This window comes from Drosophila suzukii, chromosome 3 (assembly GCF_043229965.1).
Source record: "Drosophila suzukii chromosome 3, CBGP_Dsuzu_IsoJpt1.0, whole genome shotgun sequence".
In the NCBI taxonomy this organism is placed as follows: domain Eukaryota; kingdom Metazoa; phylum Arthropoda; class Insecta; order Diptera; family Drosophilidae; genus Drosophila; species Drosophila suzukii.
In genome coordinates, this window is record NC_092082.1 from 40,521,531 (window position 1) to 40,544,889 (window position 23,359).

Below are 23,359 nucleotides of genomic sequence, written 5' to 3' on the forward strand. Positions count from 1 at the left end.
TACCGAAAACGAAACGTAACGGTATTTGTATTATTTTGTCATTAATTTCCCAATCCTTTATATGACATCTATATGATATAATAGTCCAGTTCTTGTTAAATTGAATTCGAAAATCTAAATATTACAAAAATGTTATTTACCGGAGTAGAAGAGAATATGGTCAAAAATGGTTTTCTATTATTTTTCCATTATTTATCCGATCGTTTCTATGGCAGATATTGTTAACATTTTCCTTCTACATTTCTAAATTAGTAAAATTAATATATATCCACAAGTAAAAGTGAATATCTCAAAAACACCCTATTATACCCGTTACTCGTAGAGTAAAAGGGTACACTAGATTCGTCGAAAAGTATGTAACAGATAGAAGGAAGCGTTTCCGACCCCATAAAGTATATATAATCTTGATCAAAATCACTACCCGAGTCGATCTAGCCATGTCCGTCTATCCGTCCGGATGAACGCTGAGATCTCGGAAACTAAAAGACCTAGGCTATTGGAAATTGGCATGCAGATTCCTGAGCTTTTTAGGCAGCGCAAGTTTGCTCCAGCACGGTGCCACGGCCACTCTAACGCCCACAAACCGCCCAAAACTGTGGCTCGTACAGTTTTGGTGTTAGAATAAAATTTTAACTGACATGTATTGCCCTCATCAATACCTATCGACTGACCCAAAAGAATGCCCACAAACCGCCCACAAACTTCAAAAATTCGTAAGTATGAACGCGGATATCTCGGAAACTATCAAAGATAGCGAAGTAAGTTTGTCACGCGAATATGCCACACCCACAAACCGCCAAAACTTATGGCGCCCACAATTTTTATGCTAGAAAAAAATTTTAACTGGAATTAGTCTCGTCAATACCTTTCGATTGATCCAACAAAAAGTTTGGCACGCCAAACCTTAAATCCCACAAACCGCCAAAGCCTGTGGCGCCCACAATTTTCTTGCTATAAAAAAATTGTAACTGAAATGTATTAGTCTCGTCAATACCTATCGATTGATCCAAAAAAAAGTTTGGCACGCCCAACCTTAACGCCCACAAACCGCCAAAGCCTGTGGCGCAATGTATTAATCTCGTCAATACCTATCGATTGACCCAAAAAAAAGTTTGCCACACCCTCTCTAACGCCCATAACGGTTTAAGCAGTCTACCGTCACATAACCACATATTGAAATCGCGAGTAGGTGGCGCCTTTCAATCTCGCTTTGCTGCTTGTGTATCTCCACTTCCATTTGGTCCCTTAAGCTGAGTAATGGGTATCTGATAGTCGAGGTACTAGACTGTAGCGTTCTTCCTTCCTTACTATGTTATAAGGTTCTCAATAGCGCAATGCTACATGCTTACATGCAAAGTTATTGCTCTATATATGATTTTGTGGAGTAGGCAGATTGCTAATGTTTTGGCATACTGACGGTCTGGATGCTAAATGTATTGGCGGAAAGTGCTGTGATATATAGTTCTATGTTTTACTATTGTTAATGCGAAAATAATTGTATTATGTTGGTATATGGGCCTAAATTTACTTGGGAAGAAATAATCCACAGTGACTGAGCGCACCAAGTATACTCCCCGTACTTTATACAGTGGCTGAATTGAAAATCTGTCATAATAGTCCAACCGTAATGGGTATTACACCAATTTATAGCGTTCTTCCTTTCTTACTATTTTATAAGGTTCTCAATAGCGCAAAAAGTGCTACATGGTTACTTGCAAAGTTATTGCTCTATACATGATTTTGTGGAGTCGGCAGAATGCTAATGTTTTGGCGTACTGACGGTCTGGATCCAAAATGTGTTGGCGGAAAGTGCTGTGATATATAGTTCTATGTTTTACTATTGTTAATGCGATAATAATTGTATTATGTTGGTATATGGGCCTAAATATACTTGGGAAGAAATTATATACAGTGACTGAGCACACTCAGGTGCACACTCCCCGTATTTTATTATTATTATTATTTATTAATTGAAAATCTGTCATAAAAGTCCAACCGTAATGAGTGATACACCAATCGGTTTCTAAATGAATACATAATGTGGTGTAGTTCACGTACAATTTAAGGGACCGATTTATTATTTGACTTTAAATGTGCTTCAGTTATAAACATTTCATTTACATAGGTACTTTAGGCTTATTACTTTGTAGTAAAGTCTGGCCAATAATTTATATAGTATTTTTGTGTTCTCCCATCAAACAATCTTTCAAGCCAATAGTCCAGGCTATTAAGTAAATTATCCTCCAAAAGAATATTTGAGTCTGTATCAGATTCTTCAGAGTATCCTCCTTCAAGGAACGTCCCGACCTCAGGATCCTCCTTTGTGTTCATAAGTATTTTTGTTATTTTAAGTATTCTCTGAAATTGAAAAGAGTTACCATAGATTACAAATCGTTCATCTTTATGCGTAAATATTAGAAAATATATACTAAGGACCATAGAAATCTTGTTCAACTTAATCTGTGCGGACTGCTCGACAGTAAAATTTAGATCAAATGGTTCGATTAGAATAATTTTTGGCATGTAGATTGGTATTGATAATAAGAACAACAACTCATTTAAGTTTTAACAAAATTTTTGAGAAAGGTTATGGGATTGAAGAGGGCGTGGCGCACTTCTGAATCAAACTTGCGCTGCGCAGGAAGCCCAAGAATCTACATGGCAAGTCCCAATATTCTAGCTCTTATAGTTTCCGAGATCACAACGTTCATATCAGCGGACGGACAGACGGAAATGTTTAGATCGACTCGGCTAGTGATGCTGATCAAGAATTTATATACTTTACTTTATTTATTATTATTGTTGAACGTTGATGCACTAAGAGCAGTACAAACAAGTGGCCCAAACGACACCAAGCACGTGCTTGTTACGCGCGGGCCCATTTTTATTTCGGGCAAATACGGTTCGCGAGGAAGGTACATAGAACAAATAAAGACAGGTCAAAACATAGATCAACAAGATTAAAGCAAATGAGCTAAGATTTTAGTTTTTAGTACAGGGATAGAAGTTGAGGAACAAATTAAATGATACAGGTTGTTATAATTATTAGAAAGAACGCGAAAGGGCTCATGCTGACTAAAATTAGATGAACATCGTGGCAAGTTAATAGGATGGTAGTTTCGCATTAGTCTAACAGGAACATTGAAACTTAGGCGGCTTACCAAATCTACAGAATCAATATCGCCTCTGATAAGATTATTCATAAAAATAGTACCAAGCATAATTCTACGGCTTACTAGAGTAGGCAAATTAATTAATAGCAATCTACTCGAGTAAGAAGGCAACCTGACGTTTTGATCCCAGTTCAAACCACGTAAGGCAAAAAGAAGAAATTGTTTCTGTACGGACTCTATACGGTCAATGTGCACTTGATACTGAGGACTCCAAACGGAAGAACAGTATTCTAAATTAGGTCGGACAAGTGAAGTAAATAATAATTTGGTAGTGTATGGATCATCAAATTCTTTAGACCAACGCTTTATAAACCCAAGAACACTCATAGCTTATTTACAGTAGAGGTTATGTGGGAGTCAAATTTAAGTTTAGGATCTAGGAGAACACCTAAATCGTTTACTGAGTATATTCGGTCCAAGGACATGTTCTGAAGAGAGTAACTCATGAACGTTGGCGTACCCCTATAAAAAGTCATAACGTTGCATTTAAGATAGTTTAAATTCAAAAGGTTGTACTGACACCATTACTGGAATCTATTTAAGTCTGACTGCAAGCAGAAACCAGATTCAATGTTATTATATGAAAAACAAAGCTTAACATCATCAGCATACATTAGTACACGAGAGTGATTTACGATAGAAGGAAGATCATTTATAAACAGAGTAAACAGCAAAGGGCCTAAATGACTGCCCTGAGGCACTCCAGATGTCACGTTGATCATCTTGGAAACAGCGTTTTTGAATAAAACCCTCTGAGATCTACCATTCAAATAACTTGAAATCCAAGTTAACAGATTATTCGGAAACCCAAGCAGATCTAATTTGAATAAAAGAAGAGAGTGGTTAACAGAGTCAAAGGCTTTACTAAAATCTGTATATATAACGTCCGTCTGTAATTTTTTGTTAAATCCATCTAGTACAAAAGATGTCAATTCGAGCAGGTTAGTGGTGGTCGATCTACGCTTAACAAAACCATGTTGACACGGCGATATTAAAGAGGAGCACAAATGTTGCAACTGAGAGGTAATAATGCGTTCAAATGTTTTAGGAATTGCAGACAATTTGGAGATTCCTCTATAGTTCTGAGCATTAACCTTCGCACCCTTTTTGTGGAGTGGAATAATAAAAGAATCTTTCCAGATAGTAGGAAAAACAGATGATGAGATAGACAAATTAAAAAGTTTAAGAATGGGTTTACAAATAGTTCGGGCACAAAACTTAAGAACACACCCAGGGAGTCCATCTGGCCCCGGAGAATAGGTTGGCGTTATAGTTTCTAAATCCCTTAAGAGAGAACTCTCGGTGATTACAGGAGAAAAAATACAATTTGCCCTGTTTAAGTGATTAGGGTAGCTAGAATTAGACCATGAAACAGAACTATAAGTAGATTGGAAGAATTCAGCAAATAAATCTGCAATTTCGGGATCCGTAGATGCCTCAATAGAGTTTAATCGTACGGATGATGGCAATGCTGAAGACTTTCGCTTAGCATTGACAAAGTTATAAAATTTCCTCGGATCCTTTGAAAATTCAAATTTACATTGGTTCAAATACATGGAATAGCAATGAGTGTTAAGTACATTAAAATTAGTACGAGCCACCACATATCTTGAAAAATCGGATGGCCTACCCGACTTTTTGTACTTTTTATAGAAGTTTGTTTTTAGGTTTCTAAGTCTTTGCAACTGATTGGTAAACCAAGGTGGCCTGTCTAACTTAGGAGGAAAACTGCCAGGAACACATTCACTGAAAAAAGAGTTTAGGACACTATAAAATAGTTCCGTAGCACTTTCAATATCCAAGCAATTATATAAATTTGTCCAGTTATATTGTGAAATCAAGTTGTTGAGTTTACTAAAGTCACATTTACGAAAGCATCTACATTTATTTGGAGAAAGTGAAGGAGAGAGGGTATCAACGCTGGGAAGACAAATTGTAAGTTCTAATGTGGGATGATACTGGTCTTCAGGCACAACTAGTGGGTCAATTCTAGATACAGTGACTTCAGACGGATCTAAAACAAATACTAGATCTAATTGTCTGTTTAGTGAATTACGTATAAAGCTAACTTGCTGTAATGATAATTCTAACAGACCGGCAACGAAGTCATGGTCAGATAAAGGGGTAGAGACAAGTGAGTCAGTGGAAAGGGACCAAGAAATGTCAGGGAGATTGAAATCACCCAAAACAATTAAAAGATCCCTTTCGGAAATATGAGATAAAACAGTTTTTATTGCAGACGAATGTTGCTCATAAATTGTTAAGTCGGATCCAGGTGGAATATAAGAACAAGTTACATAAATAGAAAAAGATTTCAAAGAAACTTTAACACCAACGAATTCTATGTCATTGGGATTAAGAAAGTATATTCTCTCCGATGATAAAGTAGAGGTAACGGCAACCAGCACCCCACCCCCCCTACGAGGAGAGCGATCAGTTCTATACGTATTAAAATTTTTAGACAGAACTTCGGAGTCTGATATCTCCGGTTTCAGCCAAGTCTCAGTAAAGGCCAGAATGTCTTCAGAAAAGGCAGAGGAGTCAGCATAAAGCTTAGGTAGTTTCATATTGAGTCCCCTAACATTTTGATAGGCCAAAAATAAGCTGCTCAGTTTTTTGGCGCAGGTACAGTCGTGGAAGGCCTATTATTAGTTCTCCGTCTGTTTGGAACAAATTCTTTAATGACCAATTCATCATTAAGCCAAAAACTTTTAGAATTTAGTACATTAAATACTTCCGGAGGAGCAGATATTTTAAATGAAGATATCATACGAACATATGGAAATTTAAACTCCTCCACTGTGATGTTTTGAGATGGGAATTCCTGTTGTATAAATTCCAAAACATCTGCAGATGTGGTTTCAGGTGTTAAACGAGACACAAATAATTGCTTCCTATATGGAACAACCGAGAGGCTCTTTCTTCCACCATTTGCAATCTGAACATCGTTCGTCTGATTACCAAGACTAGGGACTCCTATAGAGCTAACTTCACCAGTAGGCACAGAAAGCTGCATAGGGTTTGACCCCTTAGTCTGACTAGCAGAAACAGGGACTCCTCCAGAGCTTTTGGTACCTATGGGTACTGCTGTCAGAGAAACTTTAGGTCCCCCAGACCCAGTAGATGCCGACATAGCTGCCGTTACCGATCGGGTACAAATATTTGGAGCTAAGTTGGGATTTGGAACTGATGCCTTTACGGGAGCAGATTTTGAAAGAGCGGTCTTTTTGCGTTTAGGTGACCCTACTGACATTTTTTTATTATCAAGGTCCGCCTTAAACTCTTTAAAATCAGCAACTACGCTCATAAGCTTATCAAAAAGTTTCATAAAACGATCATTGGTCAGCGCAACATAGCCATCCAAATCACGGTCTATTTCAACGCAAGAGGCACAAGTCCACGAAAAACCAACACGCAGATCAATAAAATCTTTTACTCTGCCAACAAGTCCAGTACATTTTGGATGAATGACTGTATTGCAGAGACGACAATAAATAAAAACATCATTAGGTGACGATCCAAACTCACAATCTTTCTTGGAACAAAAAAGAGCCATTTTTACGTATTTAAATTTAAGAAAAAAAGTTGTTTATAAAACCAAAGTATCAAAAGAATTATAAATACCTCACTTAATTTGACACTGGGATCAAACAATAAAAATGTAGACACACAAAAACACAAAAGTATAAGAGCGCGAAGAGACTGCGAAAGCGAGAGAGCGCGACAGAGTGGCTGTCGACTGAGCGTGGCTTGCGAAACACAAACAAAATATACACGACAACAGTTGCAAGAAACGGGAGAGAGATTACAAGAGAGATTACAGATTATGGGAAACAACAACAAAAGCTATTGAAACAAATGCACCGCAGCTTACAGAAGTTACAATAACAAAATGCACAGGTTAAAAACAGAGTTAGGTTTTGTTAAAATTGCTACAATAAAATAGACAATTAAACGATTAGACGATTTAAAACACAAGCACGGCTGGTTATGTTGGACTAAGACACAAATCAAGGCACCAGTAACACAGATATTAATGACAAATTGACAAAAATCACAGAGCACAAGATAAACACAACCGGTCACAAGCGACGCTAAATCGATATACATACTTTCCGACTAATCTAGTATACCCTTTTACTAAGGGAGTAACGAGTATAATAATTATTTTTGTTGTCTCTTTTCCCCGTGTTCTCGTTACTCCGTTGCGTTTTAGTCCCTTTTCCCAATCGCCTTGTCACCTTGACCAGTTCCCACTTTTTTCTCGTTAGCGAATCTTCGTTATCCAAATGACTTAAATGAAAATTTTAAGTTAGATTAAGAGGTGAAGGAGATTCAGACCGATGAAGTCGCCGCAATACATTGGAAGTCACGTTAATGCTGGAATAGTGACGGTCCAGGTCTCCGACACAAGGAATGTCTTTAGAACCAGCGTCACATCTTTTGTTATAGATGCTGTGCCATGAGTGTTTTTAGGGCAAGGTGTCAAACTTGTAGTCTGGAAATACGGCTGTCCGAACCCAGCGTACACCCTGCTGCTGCCGCATCCAAAACAGTAGGGGTACATCGCGCGACCCAAACTGAGTCGGAAAGCACTACCGAACACTTGCCATTCTAGGACCGACTTGCTCGATACACGTAAGCGAGGAAATCGTATATTTGGGGTTATAACGGTAGAACTCGAAGATCATCAACACGAGCCAGAATTCTTTGAAAGCGAGTTAGCGGCAGACGCAAAAGACTAATTTCACCCATATTTATTTGCCATACTTATCAGATTCAGGTGCTACAGTGACTTGTATTGGCAGCGACGCTGCGACTGCATTTGATAATCACCCTCAAAAGCTTAACTGTTCAGGGTACATATGAACAGCAAATAATTCAGAGTGTTACAGGACGAATCGTCATGAAGATAAAGTATCGTGAACAGACGAACCTACTAGAGTTCTTCATCACCTTTATCTAAAACAGGATGTTTATTTAGGTACAGATTATTGGATGAATTTTGGGGTAGTCGACAAAATCACGGATGACTAGGAATCAGTTACAGTATTAAATGTAGGTCACGAAGAGTGTCACGATTCAACCAAGAACCAATCAACCTATTAGCACAATTCTATTGTACGAGAAAGAAGGCTTAGGGCGTCCCCTTTTGATAGATCCCCATATAGATGTGCAATTCTTCTCCGGTTTCGCCGGAGAAAGAAAGTGTTATGTTTTCCGTAATCGAGTTGGCAATGGATGTTAGCGAAGAGTGTAGGAGTCCATGGAGTAGTAAATGAGTTCTTGTTTAGCGAGGAGAAAAAACTCGGCTTTATACCTTCCTTAGGTGTATGGAATCCTTATGAGGCTGCCTCCGGCTCGCTCTTTTCCCGGTCTACACATGAAGCACGCCTTCTGGCAGATAGTAGTCGTCTCGCTCGACCTTTTGGTTCTCTCTGAAGACTTCGAGTCGCATAATGCATAATGCAAGTCGGCGCTCAGAGATTTTTCTAAACCTGTCACGACCAAAGAATTTTAACGATTTCTAGGTCTCGCCTGGTGGAATATGTTAGTGGAGAACTACACATGCATAGTTTGAGCTTTAACCTATTTATTGAAGAAGAGCAGAGTTGAAGGCTTTTAACCAGTTTAAAGGCAGTCTAACGTCTTCGCCAGTCTTACGTATGTCCGATTTTTCGAGGCAGCTGTTTCTTCTTTGCGACGCCGGTCTGCACGGCATCGTCTGTGTGTTAACACAAGCAGAAGAAGAACGAACCGAGCTTCCTATCGCTTATAGGTCCGAGAAACTCTCGAAAGCCCAGCGAAACTATTCGGTAACTGAATGGAAATCAGGGCGGACTTCATAGTAATTACCGACCATGCTTCGCTGCAGGGGCTAATGAAACAGAAAGACTAGAAGGAACTAGAAGGCTCGGAAGACAGTTATTAATATTATTATTAATAGTGATCCCCTGACCTAGGCAGGGTACGAATGGCGCAGAAGCTTAAGCATTTTTTTGGTCGGATATGTAAGTCCACTAAAGGTGATAACTTTGTATAAAGACCTCACAATGACGTCAGACAGTTTCTTTCAAAAGTTGTATATGGATCTATTAGACCCATATCCGAGGTCTATGGACGGAAATATCGCGATACTGATTATAGGTGACCACATGTCCAACTTCCGTTTTTTGCACCCTTTATAGAAATTCACATCGGACCAAATCGTTTGTACTGCAATTTTGAATGACAACGGTATGCAACTTAAATCGAAACACTTCAAGGCTTTCCTGACTAGTTTTGGCAACTCACATGTCTGTACTGTAATCTACTCCCCACAGGCTAACGCAGGCTAAACCGTGCGATGCATACATAGGTCAGAACCACACCACGCCACCAAGCTTGACAAGAAGCTAAGGCCGTAATATCAGCTAGCCGTGAGACAACTTACAAAGTCGGAGCGAATAGCTGAAAGTTGGTAAATCGGTTTTTGCTGAACACTTTGCTTGAAGCAATTCGGTCAAGAAATTCAATAGCAAATTATTTTCTCTCGCCTAGGCCAACAGACGTGTGCCGAAGACCCAGACAAGTTTATTTCTAACAAGTGCAAGCGTTATAAGAGTGTGATGAGACCCAATGAAATTTCGTGAAGTATTGTCCAGAAGTAATTTTGTTGTTATTTCTCAAGAACTGATCGGCTTATTCCCGAAATGCTTTTCAGAATCCGCCTCCAATCGATCTTCCACTCCTCGCAGCGTATCATAACTTCGCTGCCAGCCGCTTGCTGGTACCCCGCGCACGTGGCCCAATCTTACTACCCCACGCTGTACGCTGGCCATAACACCGTGGAACGATCGCATTCGGCGGTGGCTTTAAGGTCTCTTTAAGGTCAGTTGCCGGCAATTATTTGCCAATAATATTATATTCTATTCTTCACCTACAAGAAGGGAATTTTCCTCGACTTGACCATGGAATTCTCATAAGCTGGATATGCGGCCTAGTCAACGCACGAACGGTGTTGCCCAATACGACGCGGCTGCTGCACAGCAATCTCAGCGGAGATTGGCGTTGAAAGAAAAAGCCACCACAAAGCTTGGTCGGCGGTATTATTTTGTACATTTTTTTATACTCTTACAGAGGGTATAATGATTTCAGTCAGAAGTTCGCAACGCAGTAAAAGAGACGTTTCCGACTCATAAATGTTCTTGATTTCTATTTTTATTCAATGTAAAAAATTATTTAACTTCGGTGTTTTATGACATATTAACTTCTACTCTTTAGGAAATAACACGTTTAATGTTTCATAATTTCGAATAAAATTAAATTCTAAAAAATCTGTCATCAAATAGCTGCGATATCGAATAATTATTGTCAAAATAATACAAAGACCTCTATATTTTTGTTTTATTTATGGTACTTAATTTTAATGGAAAATTATCTTTACATTTCTGTAATTTGTTTTTAATTTTCCTAAAATCGGAAAGCTTTGTACATACAATGTAGAAAGACCTGCGATGGTATAGAAACTTCGTCTCGTGAAATTATCTTCCATTCTTGTTTTATTGTACTTTCTTACTGTTAAAATAGTAGCTCTAAATTCGCTCAAATAAATTAAACAAGGAAGAATGCTATGGTCGAGTACCTCGACTATCAGATACACGTTACTCAGCTAAAGGGACCAAAGGGAAATGGAGATATGCAAGCAGCAAAGCGAGATTAAAATGCGACACCTACCGGCGGCAGACAGATTTAAGCGTTAGGGGCGTTAGAGTGGGCGTGGCAATTTTTTTGGATGAATCGATAGGTATTGACGAGACCAATACATTTCAGTTAAAATGTGTAATCTAGCAAGAAAATTGTGGGCGTCACAGGTTTGGGCGGTTTGTGGGCTTTAGAGTGGGCGTGGCACATTGCTAAAACAAACTTGCGCTGCATATGAAGCTCAGGAATCTGCACGCCAAATCTCAATAGCCTAGCTCTCATAGTTTCCGAGATCTCAGATCTCTTCATCTGGACAGACGGACATGGCTAGATCGACTCGGCTGGTGTTCCTGATCAAGAATAGATATATTTTATGGGGTCGAAAACGCTTACTCTTGCCTGTTACATATTTTCCGACGAATCTAGTATACCCTTTTACTCTACGAGTAACGGGTATAATAAGCCAGACATTGAAAATATAATACTTATTTTTATTGGTCTGGTATCTCTATCAGCTGAGAATAAGTAATGCATGAATTCGACTGCGCCGTATAATACAGCCAAGTTTTAATTCACGCATTGAAGATATGATTAAACCTTTAAGTAGTCATACCCGCTACTCGTAGTTTCCGACCCCATAAAGTATATACATTCTTGATCAGGATCCCTAGCCGAAAGATTCAGCCATGTCCTTCGGTTCGTCTGTCTGTTAACCTGCCTGTCTAAAGCTGGGAAGTTGGGTCTAGTTTCTACAACTTCTTGCTCGGCGCAAGTTTATTTCAGCAGTAAATATAGTTCAAAATTGAGACAAGGGAAAGGGAAACACTCGACGCGTACTTAATGATTGAGAACATAGCACAAAGCTCTTCGAAATCTAAGGTCTCGATGCGCTAGTAAGGGAGCTGGAGCTTTACGGTGCTATCGTAAATCAGTATGGACTAGATGCGAGAATGGTGAATGTAATTGTTATTCGCCCAAGCTACTCTGGGACATAGACGGTCGTGCTCAGCTTACCAGTTCCCCAAGGAATAATGGTTACGGATCCGCGATATGCTGGATCCGCGAGATGTGTGGTCCATTGCGGTGTTTTAAGTTCGTGGAGCTCGGTCCATCGACAGGAGTGGAAACTGCTTCATGTTTGGAGAGCTGAGTCACAAAGCCTTAGGATGCTCCAAGGATGTTTCACGTGCGCCGCTGCTGGTAAAAAGGTAACGAGGCATCAGGCAGGCAGCGAAAAATGCCTCTCCGGATGCAGTGGTGCTGGCCCAACATCGATCTCATGCAATTGATTCAGCTAAACATGAATCATTGCAAGGCGGTGCAGGACCTGCTCACGTATACTGAGCGCGATCAGAGGTGCCGATACTTATTTAACCATACAAGGTCAGAAATGACCGCGATTGGGCGTAGATAAAACCCTCAAAGCAGCATTATGGCCTTGCGGCAGAGCAGTGCGCGAGATGACCAAAATCAGGAGATAATCAACATCGTTAGGAGACCTCCCCCAAGCGTCTCCCTGGAGTCCTTCCATTGGGTCATGGACAACCTTTGCAGCGACAACCGAGGACGGGTGAAGGTGGGGGTTGGAGGGGACTTCAATGCCTTGACCGAGGAATGGGGGTCCTCTTTTACGAATTCCAGGGGACGCACCATCATAGAAGCCATACTTCTGACAGTTGGTGTTACACGGAGCAATAGCCTGTCGTCGGCTGGGCAAGGGAAGGCCTACCGCCAGGACACCTTCAGGAAGGTCACATTTTAGTCAGTGCACAGAAGGGTTTGGCTGTTTCGGAGGGGGACACTGCAAGCACCAGTGAAATACATTCCGCAAACACCATTCTCCGGTCCACCAGTAGGACCGAGGAAATCGCAAGTCTGCGTCAGTCCTGCCTCTGCCTCTTTTACTTTCCACTCGTTGTTTGTTTAGCAGTTGCCAAATTTTTTCACTCGCGCTTTCTATTTTCGCAAACACTAAATTAGTGGTGGAAAGCGGTTGCGCGACCAGCTGATAGTAGTGTGCGAAAGGGGCTGCGGGTGCTATAGCAGCAAGCTTCGGACAGGGTGCAGGCCAAGCACATAAGTGCGTGCCGTAGCACGTAGGGAAATTTTGGGCGGCTCTTTTACAAATTAGAAAATAAAAACCATAAAGCTTATAACTAAGATGTATCCCTTTTATTAAATAATTTATAAAAATAGTAAAGTACGATCGAAGAACTGCTGGATACTGCGGGTAAAGATCCAAGCTTCCTGCAGTACCACTGAACTCCCCAGGCGGGGAAATGGCGGGCAGGGGATCGGGGGCACAACACCCTGGCGCTAGCCTAGGGGTTTGGCCAACCAATAGTGGAGGCACGCCGGCAAACAAAGGCCTGGCGGCGCCGGCTATTGCCGACGGCTTCCACACTCCTTTGTCCAGTCTACCTGGCTGGGCCAACACGGGAGCTGACCCGTTTAAAAAAAAGCAGTGTAATGGCGAGATCGCCAGAAAAAAGGGTGGAGTGCAGTGGCAGGCAGGGGAACATGCTGGGACAGTAAGCACCAGCAAGCCCCAAAAACCTGGGAACCTGGGACACAGGTCAAGCAGAAGGTTAGGAGGCCCAAGGTGCGACCGCCACGATAGTCATCGCAGCCTCCGCTGGAGGCTCCTATGCCGACATCTTTAAAAAGGTTAAGGCTGAACCGCAGCTTAAGGAGCTAGGAGAAGCAGTACAGGCCGTTAGGAGCACAGCTAAGGGGGAACTCCTAAAACTGCAAAGCTTCAGACCACAATGAAAGCTGTCCTGGGCAACAACGTTGACGTCAGAGCGCTGACTGAGACAATGCTGATCGAGGTAAAAGACATCGATGAGATCACCGACAAAACGGACATCTTATGTGCGGTTCAATTACAGTTCGATGTGGAACTGCCAGAATCCACGGTGGTAAATCTAAGGGTGGCATACGGAGGCACACAAACCGACACACTAAGAGTTATGCCCGACATAGGGAGACGACTCTTGGAGAAGGGCAAAATTAGGCTGGGATGGACCTGGTGTAGTGTCCGCCCAAAGCTAACACCTAAAAGGTATTTTAAATGTATGGAGTTTAACCATTTAGCAAGGAATTGCAGGGTCCAGGAGGACTGCTCAAAATGCTGCTACAACTGTGGCGCAAAGGAGCACCAAGCCAGAGGCTGCAAAGCAAAGGGCTTCTGCATGCTATGCAAACGCAAAAAGGAGAAAGATCACCCGATCACCCAACAATGAGTGGGAAATGCCCGTACTTCAGGAGGGCTATGCAAGGGCTTAGGGGTAAATGAAGTTCCTTCAGATCAACCTTAACCATTGCGAGGTTGCCCAATCGTTGCTGGAGCAAAATGTCATCGAGAAAAACGTAGACATGGCACTCATAAGCGAGCAATACAGGAATAAAAATTCCGGAGAATGGGTAACAAATAATACCAACAAATCGGCAATATGGAGCTGCGGTAATCCAAGGCGACAGATTAGCAAGAAAAAATACGGAAATCGTTTCACTAGGGCCCATGTGAATGGTATAGCTTTCTATAGCTGTTTCCTGCCGCCAAGCCTTAGCCTTCCCCAGGCAATAACTGCGCTCGAAGGGATTGCAGAAGACCCCCCGGAAAATCGCCCCGCCGTAATTGCCGGGGACTTTAATGCCTGGGCTACGGAGTGGGGCTCCCCCCGAACCAACGCGAGGGGAAAGGCGCTACTTGAGAGCTTCGCCGCACTTGACCTTGTGCTGCTGAACTTTGGAACAAAACCGATTTTTTCAACAGCCGGCACCAGTTCTATCATTGACCTCACATTTGTGAACACTGGATTGGCATCGGGCTCCAGCTGGGAGGTTAGTGACACCTACACGGGTAGTGACCATGCAGCAATAATCTGCACGATAAATTCTAGAATTGGCCCACCACGAGTTCCTAAGACCGTGCCAGGGTACAAAATTGAAACGCTAGACGTGGAGATGGTACAGATGTTGTTCAATGACCTCTCCACAAGCGGCTAAGCTGAAGAAAGGGCAAACCACATCGCAGAATACACCAAGGTAGCCTGTGATGCATCTATGCAGAGAAGAGGGAAAATCCCACCAAGAAGAAGACCTGCATACTGGTGGAACCAATCCATTGCGGAAGCCAGGAAAGACTGCCACAAGGCAAGACGCGCAGACCAACGCTCAAGAGGAAGGCCCGAATTTGAGGCACCTCAAATATATTTCAGGGAAAAAGGACGAGCCCTGGAAAAAACTATAAAAGAGAGCAAACGCAGATGCTTTAACAATACTCGTATATGCGAAGAAATAGACTCCAGCCCATGGGGTTTCGCATATAAACTCGTCACAAAACGGCTGCGGGTATTTAGTCGGCCATCACCGACATGCCCAGTCAGCCTAAAAAGGATAGTGGAAACACTATTCCCAGAGCAAGAGGGTATGGCGCAAACCTCACTGATCGTGAGCAGGGCGAGCATAAAGCTCACAAGTGCCGGATAAGTCCTCCAGGTATTGAAGTCAAGGCACCGCGACCAGATGGAATCCCGAATAAAGTTCTCAAAATTGCCATAAAAGCAACGTTGGATGTAAAAAACGCTTTCAACTCCGCTAGCTGGCACCACACACTAAATGCACTGAGCAATAATTTAGGTTGCTAAATGTACCAGTGTATATACAGAGAGTAAAAGCGAGCTACTTCGAAGGCCGCCTGAGTTACCTACTCTACGGACCCCCCAATCAAACCACCTCGTGCTACCCTGGACGGCGGCCAACGATCGGTCAGTGGCCGCCCATTCCAACCAGAAAGTGCAGCGTCAACAACAAGCAGGATGTAGCTCTGTCGCAACATCGGTTGCCGACACCAAAGACCTACACATTTACTTACACATATACTTACACTTAGAATTACGAACATTGTATTTAGCTGAATAAGACATTTTCGTGCAGCGAGGGTATACATAAACCCAAGCTGAGTAATAGACTTTACTCTTGATTTCAAACTCAAACGGAGCAGCAGCATTCTTTATTTCTACTGGAAACAACCAAATACTTAACATTAACGCTCACCACTACTTAACTGTCGCAGTCGAACGGCCCTTCCAGGATCAGGAGACCAGAAGGGAGAACCCACAGGAATATGAAGACAATTTTAGTGTAAGTTAATATAAGTAAATACACCAAAAAGAAATAGAACAAGTGTGGAGGTGAAAAGAAAAATAATATGGATAGCAAAAGACAACAGTGATGGTGCACAAAAAAAAATGGAAATAAAAATACATATAAAGTGAAGTTTTTCCGTTGTTCAGTGCGAACACGGAAATAACAAAGATGAATAAATATTAAAATGCAAACAACCCAAAAAAGTTCAGCGCGAACTTAGTGCAATGTTAAAAAAGTGAATGGTAAATCATCTCTACAATTATTTTGTGATGAAAGCCAAATCATATAAAAATAAAAAATAAAAAAAAACAAAGGTGCAGTAATTTAACATCTCTACAGCTACGGTTGTGATGGTAAATTAAATAAGAGCATTAAGAATAAACAAATATATAAGAAAATCCGATATCTGGAATCTATTAAAGAAGTTCTCTTTTATAGGTGAAATTCGACCCTCACGCTGTCCGACTACCCTACGTCGAGGAAATACACACACACACCAACATAACACTCACACGAATTGCAAGTATCTATACACCCAAAAAAAAAATCGACCTTATATCAAGAAATTCGCCTTTAAATCAAGAAAATCGCCTATGATTTTCATCCAACGGCGACTCACCTTTATTTTAAATAATTAATTTTCTTGAATTTATGGTTTGCCATTTCTGGAAATAATGACAAATTTTTCTTAAACGTATGGTAAAAAACCTTAAAATTAAGGAAAATTTTGTTAAAATAAGAAAAAAATTATTAATAATGTAAGATTACCTTTTTTTAACATTTGAGGAGTTTGGTTGGTTTTGTATACCAATTTTATTGGGAACAATTAAATGGGAACACAGTCTGTAAATTTTTATATTTACCTGAATTTATTAAAGATTTATTTTATATAAATACTTTTTATAAACATATAAATAAATATAACAACTGGAAAAATCCTTACCTCAGACAACCCCGGCGGTTCACGCCGCAACCCGCAACTGCTCACACCATAGCCAGACGTCTTAACCATTCGGCCACGCGTGCTTCTTGTCATACAATGACTAAAGAGGGCTAAGGTGTTTTTGGTCCAGCTTTACGCATACCAATAACGTTTATTCTAATCTAAACCTTTTTAACAACCGTTTAAACAATTTGGTAAATAGAAAAGTGAAACTAATAAGAATAAAAATTACATAAATTAAAAAAAAAAGAAAAATAAATAAACAAAGGGTACACTTGCCGTGGCGTGGGCTCGAACCAGGTACTTTTGTTCGATTGTTTATTGGCCGGACGTCTTTACCAGCTAGACCACCATCAAAATGTATAAAAAGAAGTCACTTTCTCTTAAAATATGTATTTTTTTCCTAAATTTAAGTAAGAATTTACCATTAATTCAAGAAAAAAAATCAAGAAAAATTCGCCATTAGTTATAGAAAAAATGCGATTCTTCCTCTTCTTCATTACAAAAAAAAAAAAATTAAGGCGAATTCCTCAAATTGTAGACATTTTTTCTATAATCAAGAAAATATTTCTTAATTTAATGGCGTTTTGAAATCACGGGCGATTTTCTAATATTTATGGTGATTTTTTTTTGAGTGTATAGACAAACAATTACACATTTTTGAGTGTATAGACAAACAATTACACATCATTTTGCCCACACTGTTATTCCATAAAACTAAAGTCAAAATTTTTTCAGACATTCTTCACCTCCACACAACGAATCACCAAATACCATATAAGTAAACTTAATAGGTAAGCGATAAGTTAATTCTAAGAAATTACCGAAATTAGAAAGTAAAGAGTAGATGTCGAAACTGAGTAAAGTTAAAAATATACTTCCAAGTAGCAGAATCTAAACGAGACAGAGTGCAAGTTTGCCAGATATTAGGGAAGAACCTATTATTGCTGATCAGATAATTTTACGACCTCCATCTGTTAGTATGAGTTCCTCAGACACGTCAACGGTTAACACCAGCATTAATTCGGCCGATGATTATGCGTTCTTACGCATCCCAGACGCTATTAAATTTTTACCGAAATATAATGGGGACTCGAAATTACAAAGTGATTTTATTAATAACGTAAAAGATATTTTAATGCTCATAAGGGGGACAGACCAGACTCCGTATGGGCAATTTTTGCTACGGTCCTTTAAAAACAAAATAGTAAGAAAAGCCAAAGATGTACCAACGGCTTCAGAGGCTGGCCTTAATTGGGATGAAATTAAAGAGGCATTAGTTTTGCATTATTCCGACAAAAGGGATGAACATACTCTTTCCATCGAACTTCACGGACTAATACATAAACAATTGTCAGTTCAAAAGTTGTTCGATCAGATCATAGAAATAAAGACTCTCCTCTTCAAACTGATTGACACTAAAGAAACTGACCCTAACCTAGCTAGAGCAAAAAAATCGATATTTGCGGGAATTTGCTTAAACACCTTCTTAATGGGTATGAGAGGCCAACTAGGGGGGACGATTATGGCTATGAAACCAACCAATCTCCAGGAAGCATACGATTGGGCAATACAGGAGAGAAACATATTTTTGCAAGGAACCCAGACTAACACTAATCAACATAATAATGATCAGTCTAGGAAAAGATACCACCAATACAACAATAGATTACAATATAACGACAGAAATAGTAGGAGAGACGAGGTAAGGCGATATACAAATTATAACAACAGAAACTACCGCTACTCTGGACGTAATACAGAACGCAGTAATTCTAGCGGCAGGAATAGGGAAGTTCCGGCAATTATGCCGAAGCAGGAATCAACCGGTAGATCAAGCTACCCTAACACTAGATCTACTGCTACATAACATTGAGGAAAAGAAACAACAGGAAAAACAGGAGAATAGTCAAGTACATAATATTGATGAAGATTCAAATTTTTGGGACAGAGCCTCAAAGTCCAAACAGGATACTTAAACCAAGTGAGCCATGGGTGCCTACTTCCCTACATTGTCCTAACTCCATTCAAAGATGGCACACCATTGAAATTCTTAATAGACACTGGGGCAACTATGTCCTTCATAGACCCCTTGATAATTCCGCAAAATGATCACTGAAAGTCCATTTTATTGAAAAGAAAAAAGAAGTCAAACTTTTTAACATTTCGAATGAGGAAAGAAAATTCGATATGTTGATATTCCATTTCCACGATTTCTTCCAGGGACTTATAGGAATGGATATCTTACAACAGATTAACGCAGTTGTTGATATTCCAAAACTACAACTTCAATCAATAGTTGGCAACCTGAAATTATATCAAGAACAGAATGTGGCCACCGGAGTACACGTAATCGACGAGGAGTCGAAAACTCTCGTTCGATTACGATACCAGTAACTGTCACCGATGGCACATTTTTGTGCGACAACATTGACGTAAACAAAGACTTAGTCATAAACGGGGGCTTATATCAAGCAAAAGACGGATATAGTTTATTGGAAATCGTTAACTATTCTGAAGAAAAACAAAACCTATTTGTAGATTCTCGAATAAAGGTGAATGAATTCGCCCCATCTGGTTATTTGGAAGCTATACCGACACTTGATTATATAACTAAAGGGAAAAGTTACAAGTCAAATAGCTTCGAATTCTTAAGGACAGACCATCAAACGACGAAGAAAAGACAGAACTTAAAAAACTAACAAAGAAATTCCCCAATCTTTTCTATCAACAAAGCGACCCTCTTACTTTTACGAATCTTGTAAAACATAAAATTAAACTAACGGACGAAAATCCAATATATACTAAACCTTTTAGGTACAACCACATTGAATCACAGGAAGTGCGAAGACAAATCAACGAAATGTTAGAACAGAAAGTTATCAAACATAGCCACAGCCCATGGAGTGCTCCAGTCTTTTTGGTCTCAAAAAAGATGGACGCTTCGAACAAAAAGAAATGGAGACTTGTAGTAGATTAAAGGAAACTTAATGAGAAGACAATTAAAGATAAATATCCAATGCCAAATATAAACGAGGTACTAGATAGAATAGGAAAAGCAAAATACTTTACAGCTCTAGATCTGGCAAGTGGTTACCACCAGGTGGAAATGAAGCCCGAAGATACTGAAAAAACCGCCTTTTCAGCAGAAGGCGGCCACTTTGAGTTCATTCGGATGCCATTCGGGTTGACTAACGCCCCAGCCACATTTCAAAGAGTAATGGATAACGTATTAGCCGACCTAAACGGCAAATGCTTTCTGTTATACCTAGACGACATAATTGTTTTCTCACCTTCTCTCCAAGAACACATGACCCACTTGAGCCAAATTTTCGAAAAACTATCAAAAGCTAGACTTAAACTTCAACCAGAAAAATACGAATTTTTAAGAAAAGAAATCGAATACCTAGGACATGTAGTTACGGATGAAGGTGTCCGACCTAACCGAAAGAAGATAGAAGCCATTAAGGCATTTCCTGTTCTCAAATCTAGAAAGGAAATCAAATCTTTTCTCGGACTTTTGGGGTTTTAATGGAAGTTCATTAGAGATTTTGCGAAATTGACTAAGCCTCTAACCCAGAAATTAAAAGGAAAAGCACCGATAATTGCCGTAGAATTGTGTAAAACCTTATTGTATAATAGTAGGGTGGATATGTATGTTCTGGATAAATTTTTATTGTATGTTCTGGATCACTTTTTCGCTGGTGCGGGGCGATTATCGCGAGCGGCTTCTAGGGCCGCGCTCACTCCCCCTCCCACTTCCCCTCCCGCTTGTCCTGGTGCTTGACCCTCTGGGGAGTTGCGCTCACTTCACCTCCCCCTTCCCCACCCGCTTGTCCTCGGACTCTTACTCTCGTTTGCGATAGCGCCCACTCCGCCCTCCCCTCCCACTACCCCTCCCACTTGTCCTCTCACTCTCGTTTAAAAGTTATGTATGTATATATTGTTATCGTAAAACATTGTTGTGTATATATATATTGTTGTTATCGCTTACCACATGTATTTATTTTATTTAAATATACATAAGTATTTATCTCTCTTTCTTTTCAGATTTTTTTCGTCTCGCAAACTGGTTTAAATATGAGATGTATAGTACTGGAGTAATTCAGAAAGCAGAAGTCAAATTCAGAGCAAGAACTCACTCACACTATTTGAAGAATCCTTCATCATCAGCATTATAAGCAGCAGCAGCAGCAACATGTCTGACTTTGGAGAACAGTTTAACGAGCTTGGGGCCGTCTCTCTACCCCCAATTAAGAGTGTTAAGGCTCTCCCGTTTGACACACCGATTGTGATACAGAACGCTGAAGTGAAGTGGACACGCTTCGGCGCTAAAATTATGCTCACATTTGTAGATTTTGTGGTGTTCTTACCAGAACGCTTTAGTTCTCTGTCATCGAAAGCTGTGGAGCACATGGCGACGGGGGGCTACAAGCTAGTCAAACTTAAGTCAGAAGGGGATAATTATATTTTAAATTTTTGTAACGAATAAGAAAAAAAAAATAAGATAAACTTTTTAAATTAATATTTAAAACAAAACAAAAACAAAAATGGCTAATGCTTTACATAACAATAACAATCCTGGGCCTAGTAACACAAATCCTGTCGCTAGTGAAATACGATATTGTGATGTCTGTAATCTAAATGTTGCTAAAATTAGTTGGTCGCATCACTTACGCACCAACTTGCATAAACAATTATCTGGTGCGCAAATAAGTGATAACTTGCGGTGTATAAGAAGTTTCGGAATCGTATTGAAACTTATATAATCACAAATCCAAATAAAGAATGCTTGGATATCAAATTATTTCAACAATCAATCAAAGAACAAGTGATCACTCTACTCCAAGAAGCTCAAAAAAAACACGTCAATATCAAATTTAATTTTGAACAATTCTGTAATTATGTTTTGATTAAAGAGAGTGAAGATCATTGTGAAATCAATCTAAAGTCATTTCAAACAAAAATGCAAGTCTTAAATCCAACAATGAGTCAGACTGAAAATCTAAATGAAATAATCAAAAATTTAAATGACTATACATAAAGTGAAATGAGCGAGTTTCAAGAACGAGACAGTGGTTGGTCCCTTATTGAAATAGTTCATTTAGAAGTTAATATAAATAAATATCAGCCAATAAAGGGCTCGAATTTCATTGGTTTACCAATAGAAATAGTAAACAGAAAAGCCTGCATCAACGTGCAAAATAGAGACGAATATTGTTTTAAATGGGCATTAATATCGGCTTTTGTGAAATTACCTTGTAATAAGAATCTACCCAATCAATATAAACGTAAAGGCATTTACAACATTGGATCGGATACAATAAATATAAATAATAAATCGTTAAATTTTAGTGGGTTAAAATTTCCCACACCGGTCGACAGCATAAAAATATTTGAAGAAAATAATCCTGAAATTAGTGTAACTGTGTTGGGTGTAGACAGCGAAAAGACAATTATCGGCCCATATTATTTAACTAATAATAAAACTAGCAACGTCTTACACACTATATATCTACTACTTCTCGAGAAGGATGACAAATATCACTATGCTTGGATTAAAAATATTTCCAAGTAAGTATTAAATTAGAAAATTAAAAAATAAAAAAAATTATATTTATTTCTTTGCTTCTCCATTAGATTACTTCGCAAACAAATATCGAAAAGTACGAGGAAGATTCATCTATGCAATGGCTGTTTTCTAGATTTCTACGATAGCGACAAACTGGAACGACATATTATGGAGTGTAATATAATTATAACTGAGATGCCCACAAATGAAACGGCGACTTTAGGATTTAAAAATTTAAAAAATCAATTAGATGTTCCTTTTGTAGCATATGCTGATTTTGAGTGTATTTTAGAAGGGATGAATCTGAAAACTTCGGATAACATAAATTTAATTCAAAAGCACAAACCGTATGCATATAGTTATTATATAAAGTGTTCATTTGACAATAGTTTGGAAATATATCGAATATATTATGGTGAAGATTGTGCAACACATTTTGTTGAGAGCATATATAATGATTGTTTAGTGTTATATCAAAATCACTTAAATGTAACGATACCCTTATATCCGCTATCAATGGAGCAACAAAAAATAATTGACTTAGAACAAAATTGTAGTATATGCGGTAATTTATTCACTGATCAATCTAAAAGATTTCTAGACCATTGTCACTTAACAGGCAAATATAGAGGTGTAGCACATAACAATTGCAATTTAAACTATAAATTAGCAAAATTTTTCCCAATATTTTTCCATAATCTCTCGGCATACGATGCTCATTTATTTGTGAAAGAATTAATTAAAATTCCTGGTGATATTTCTATAATTCCGCTAAACAAAGAGTTTTATATTTCGATCTCAAAGAAAATTTATATAAATCCCAATGAAACGTTG

At 39.4% G+C, this 23,359-nt stretch overlaps 1 protein-coding gene across 10 annotated transcripts in view; it reads right to left on the reverse strand.

Annotated features, from left to right (window-relative positions):
- Positions 1 to 2,044: 2,044 nt before the first annotated feature.
- The window catches only part of l(3)80Fg (dnaJ homolog subfamily C member 16 l(3)80Fg), a 554,754-nt gene continuing 533,439 nt past the window's right edge, over positions 2,045 to 23,359 (reverse strand). For all 10 annotated transcript variants that reach the window (XM_065868464.2, XM_036822415.3, XM_036822413.3 and 7 more), the window contains one exon: positions 2,045 to 2,358. In XM_065868464.2, coding sequence (XP_065724536.1) covers positions 2,140 to 2,358 — 219 coding nt within the window. In that variant the 3' untranslated portion in view covers positions 2,045 to 2,139. The remainder of the gene's footprint in view (positions 2,359 to 23,359) is intronic.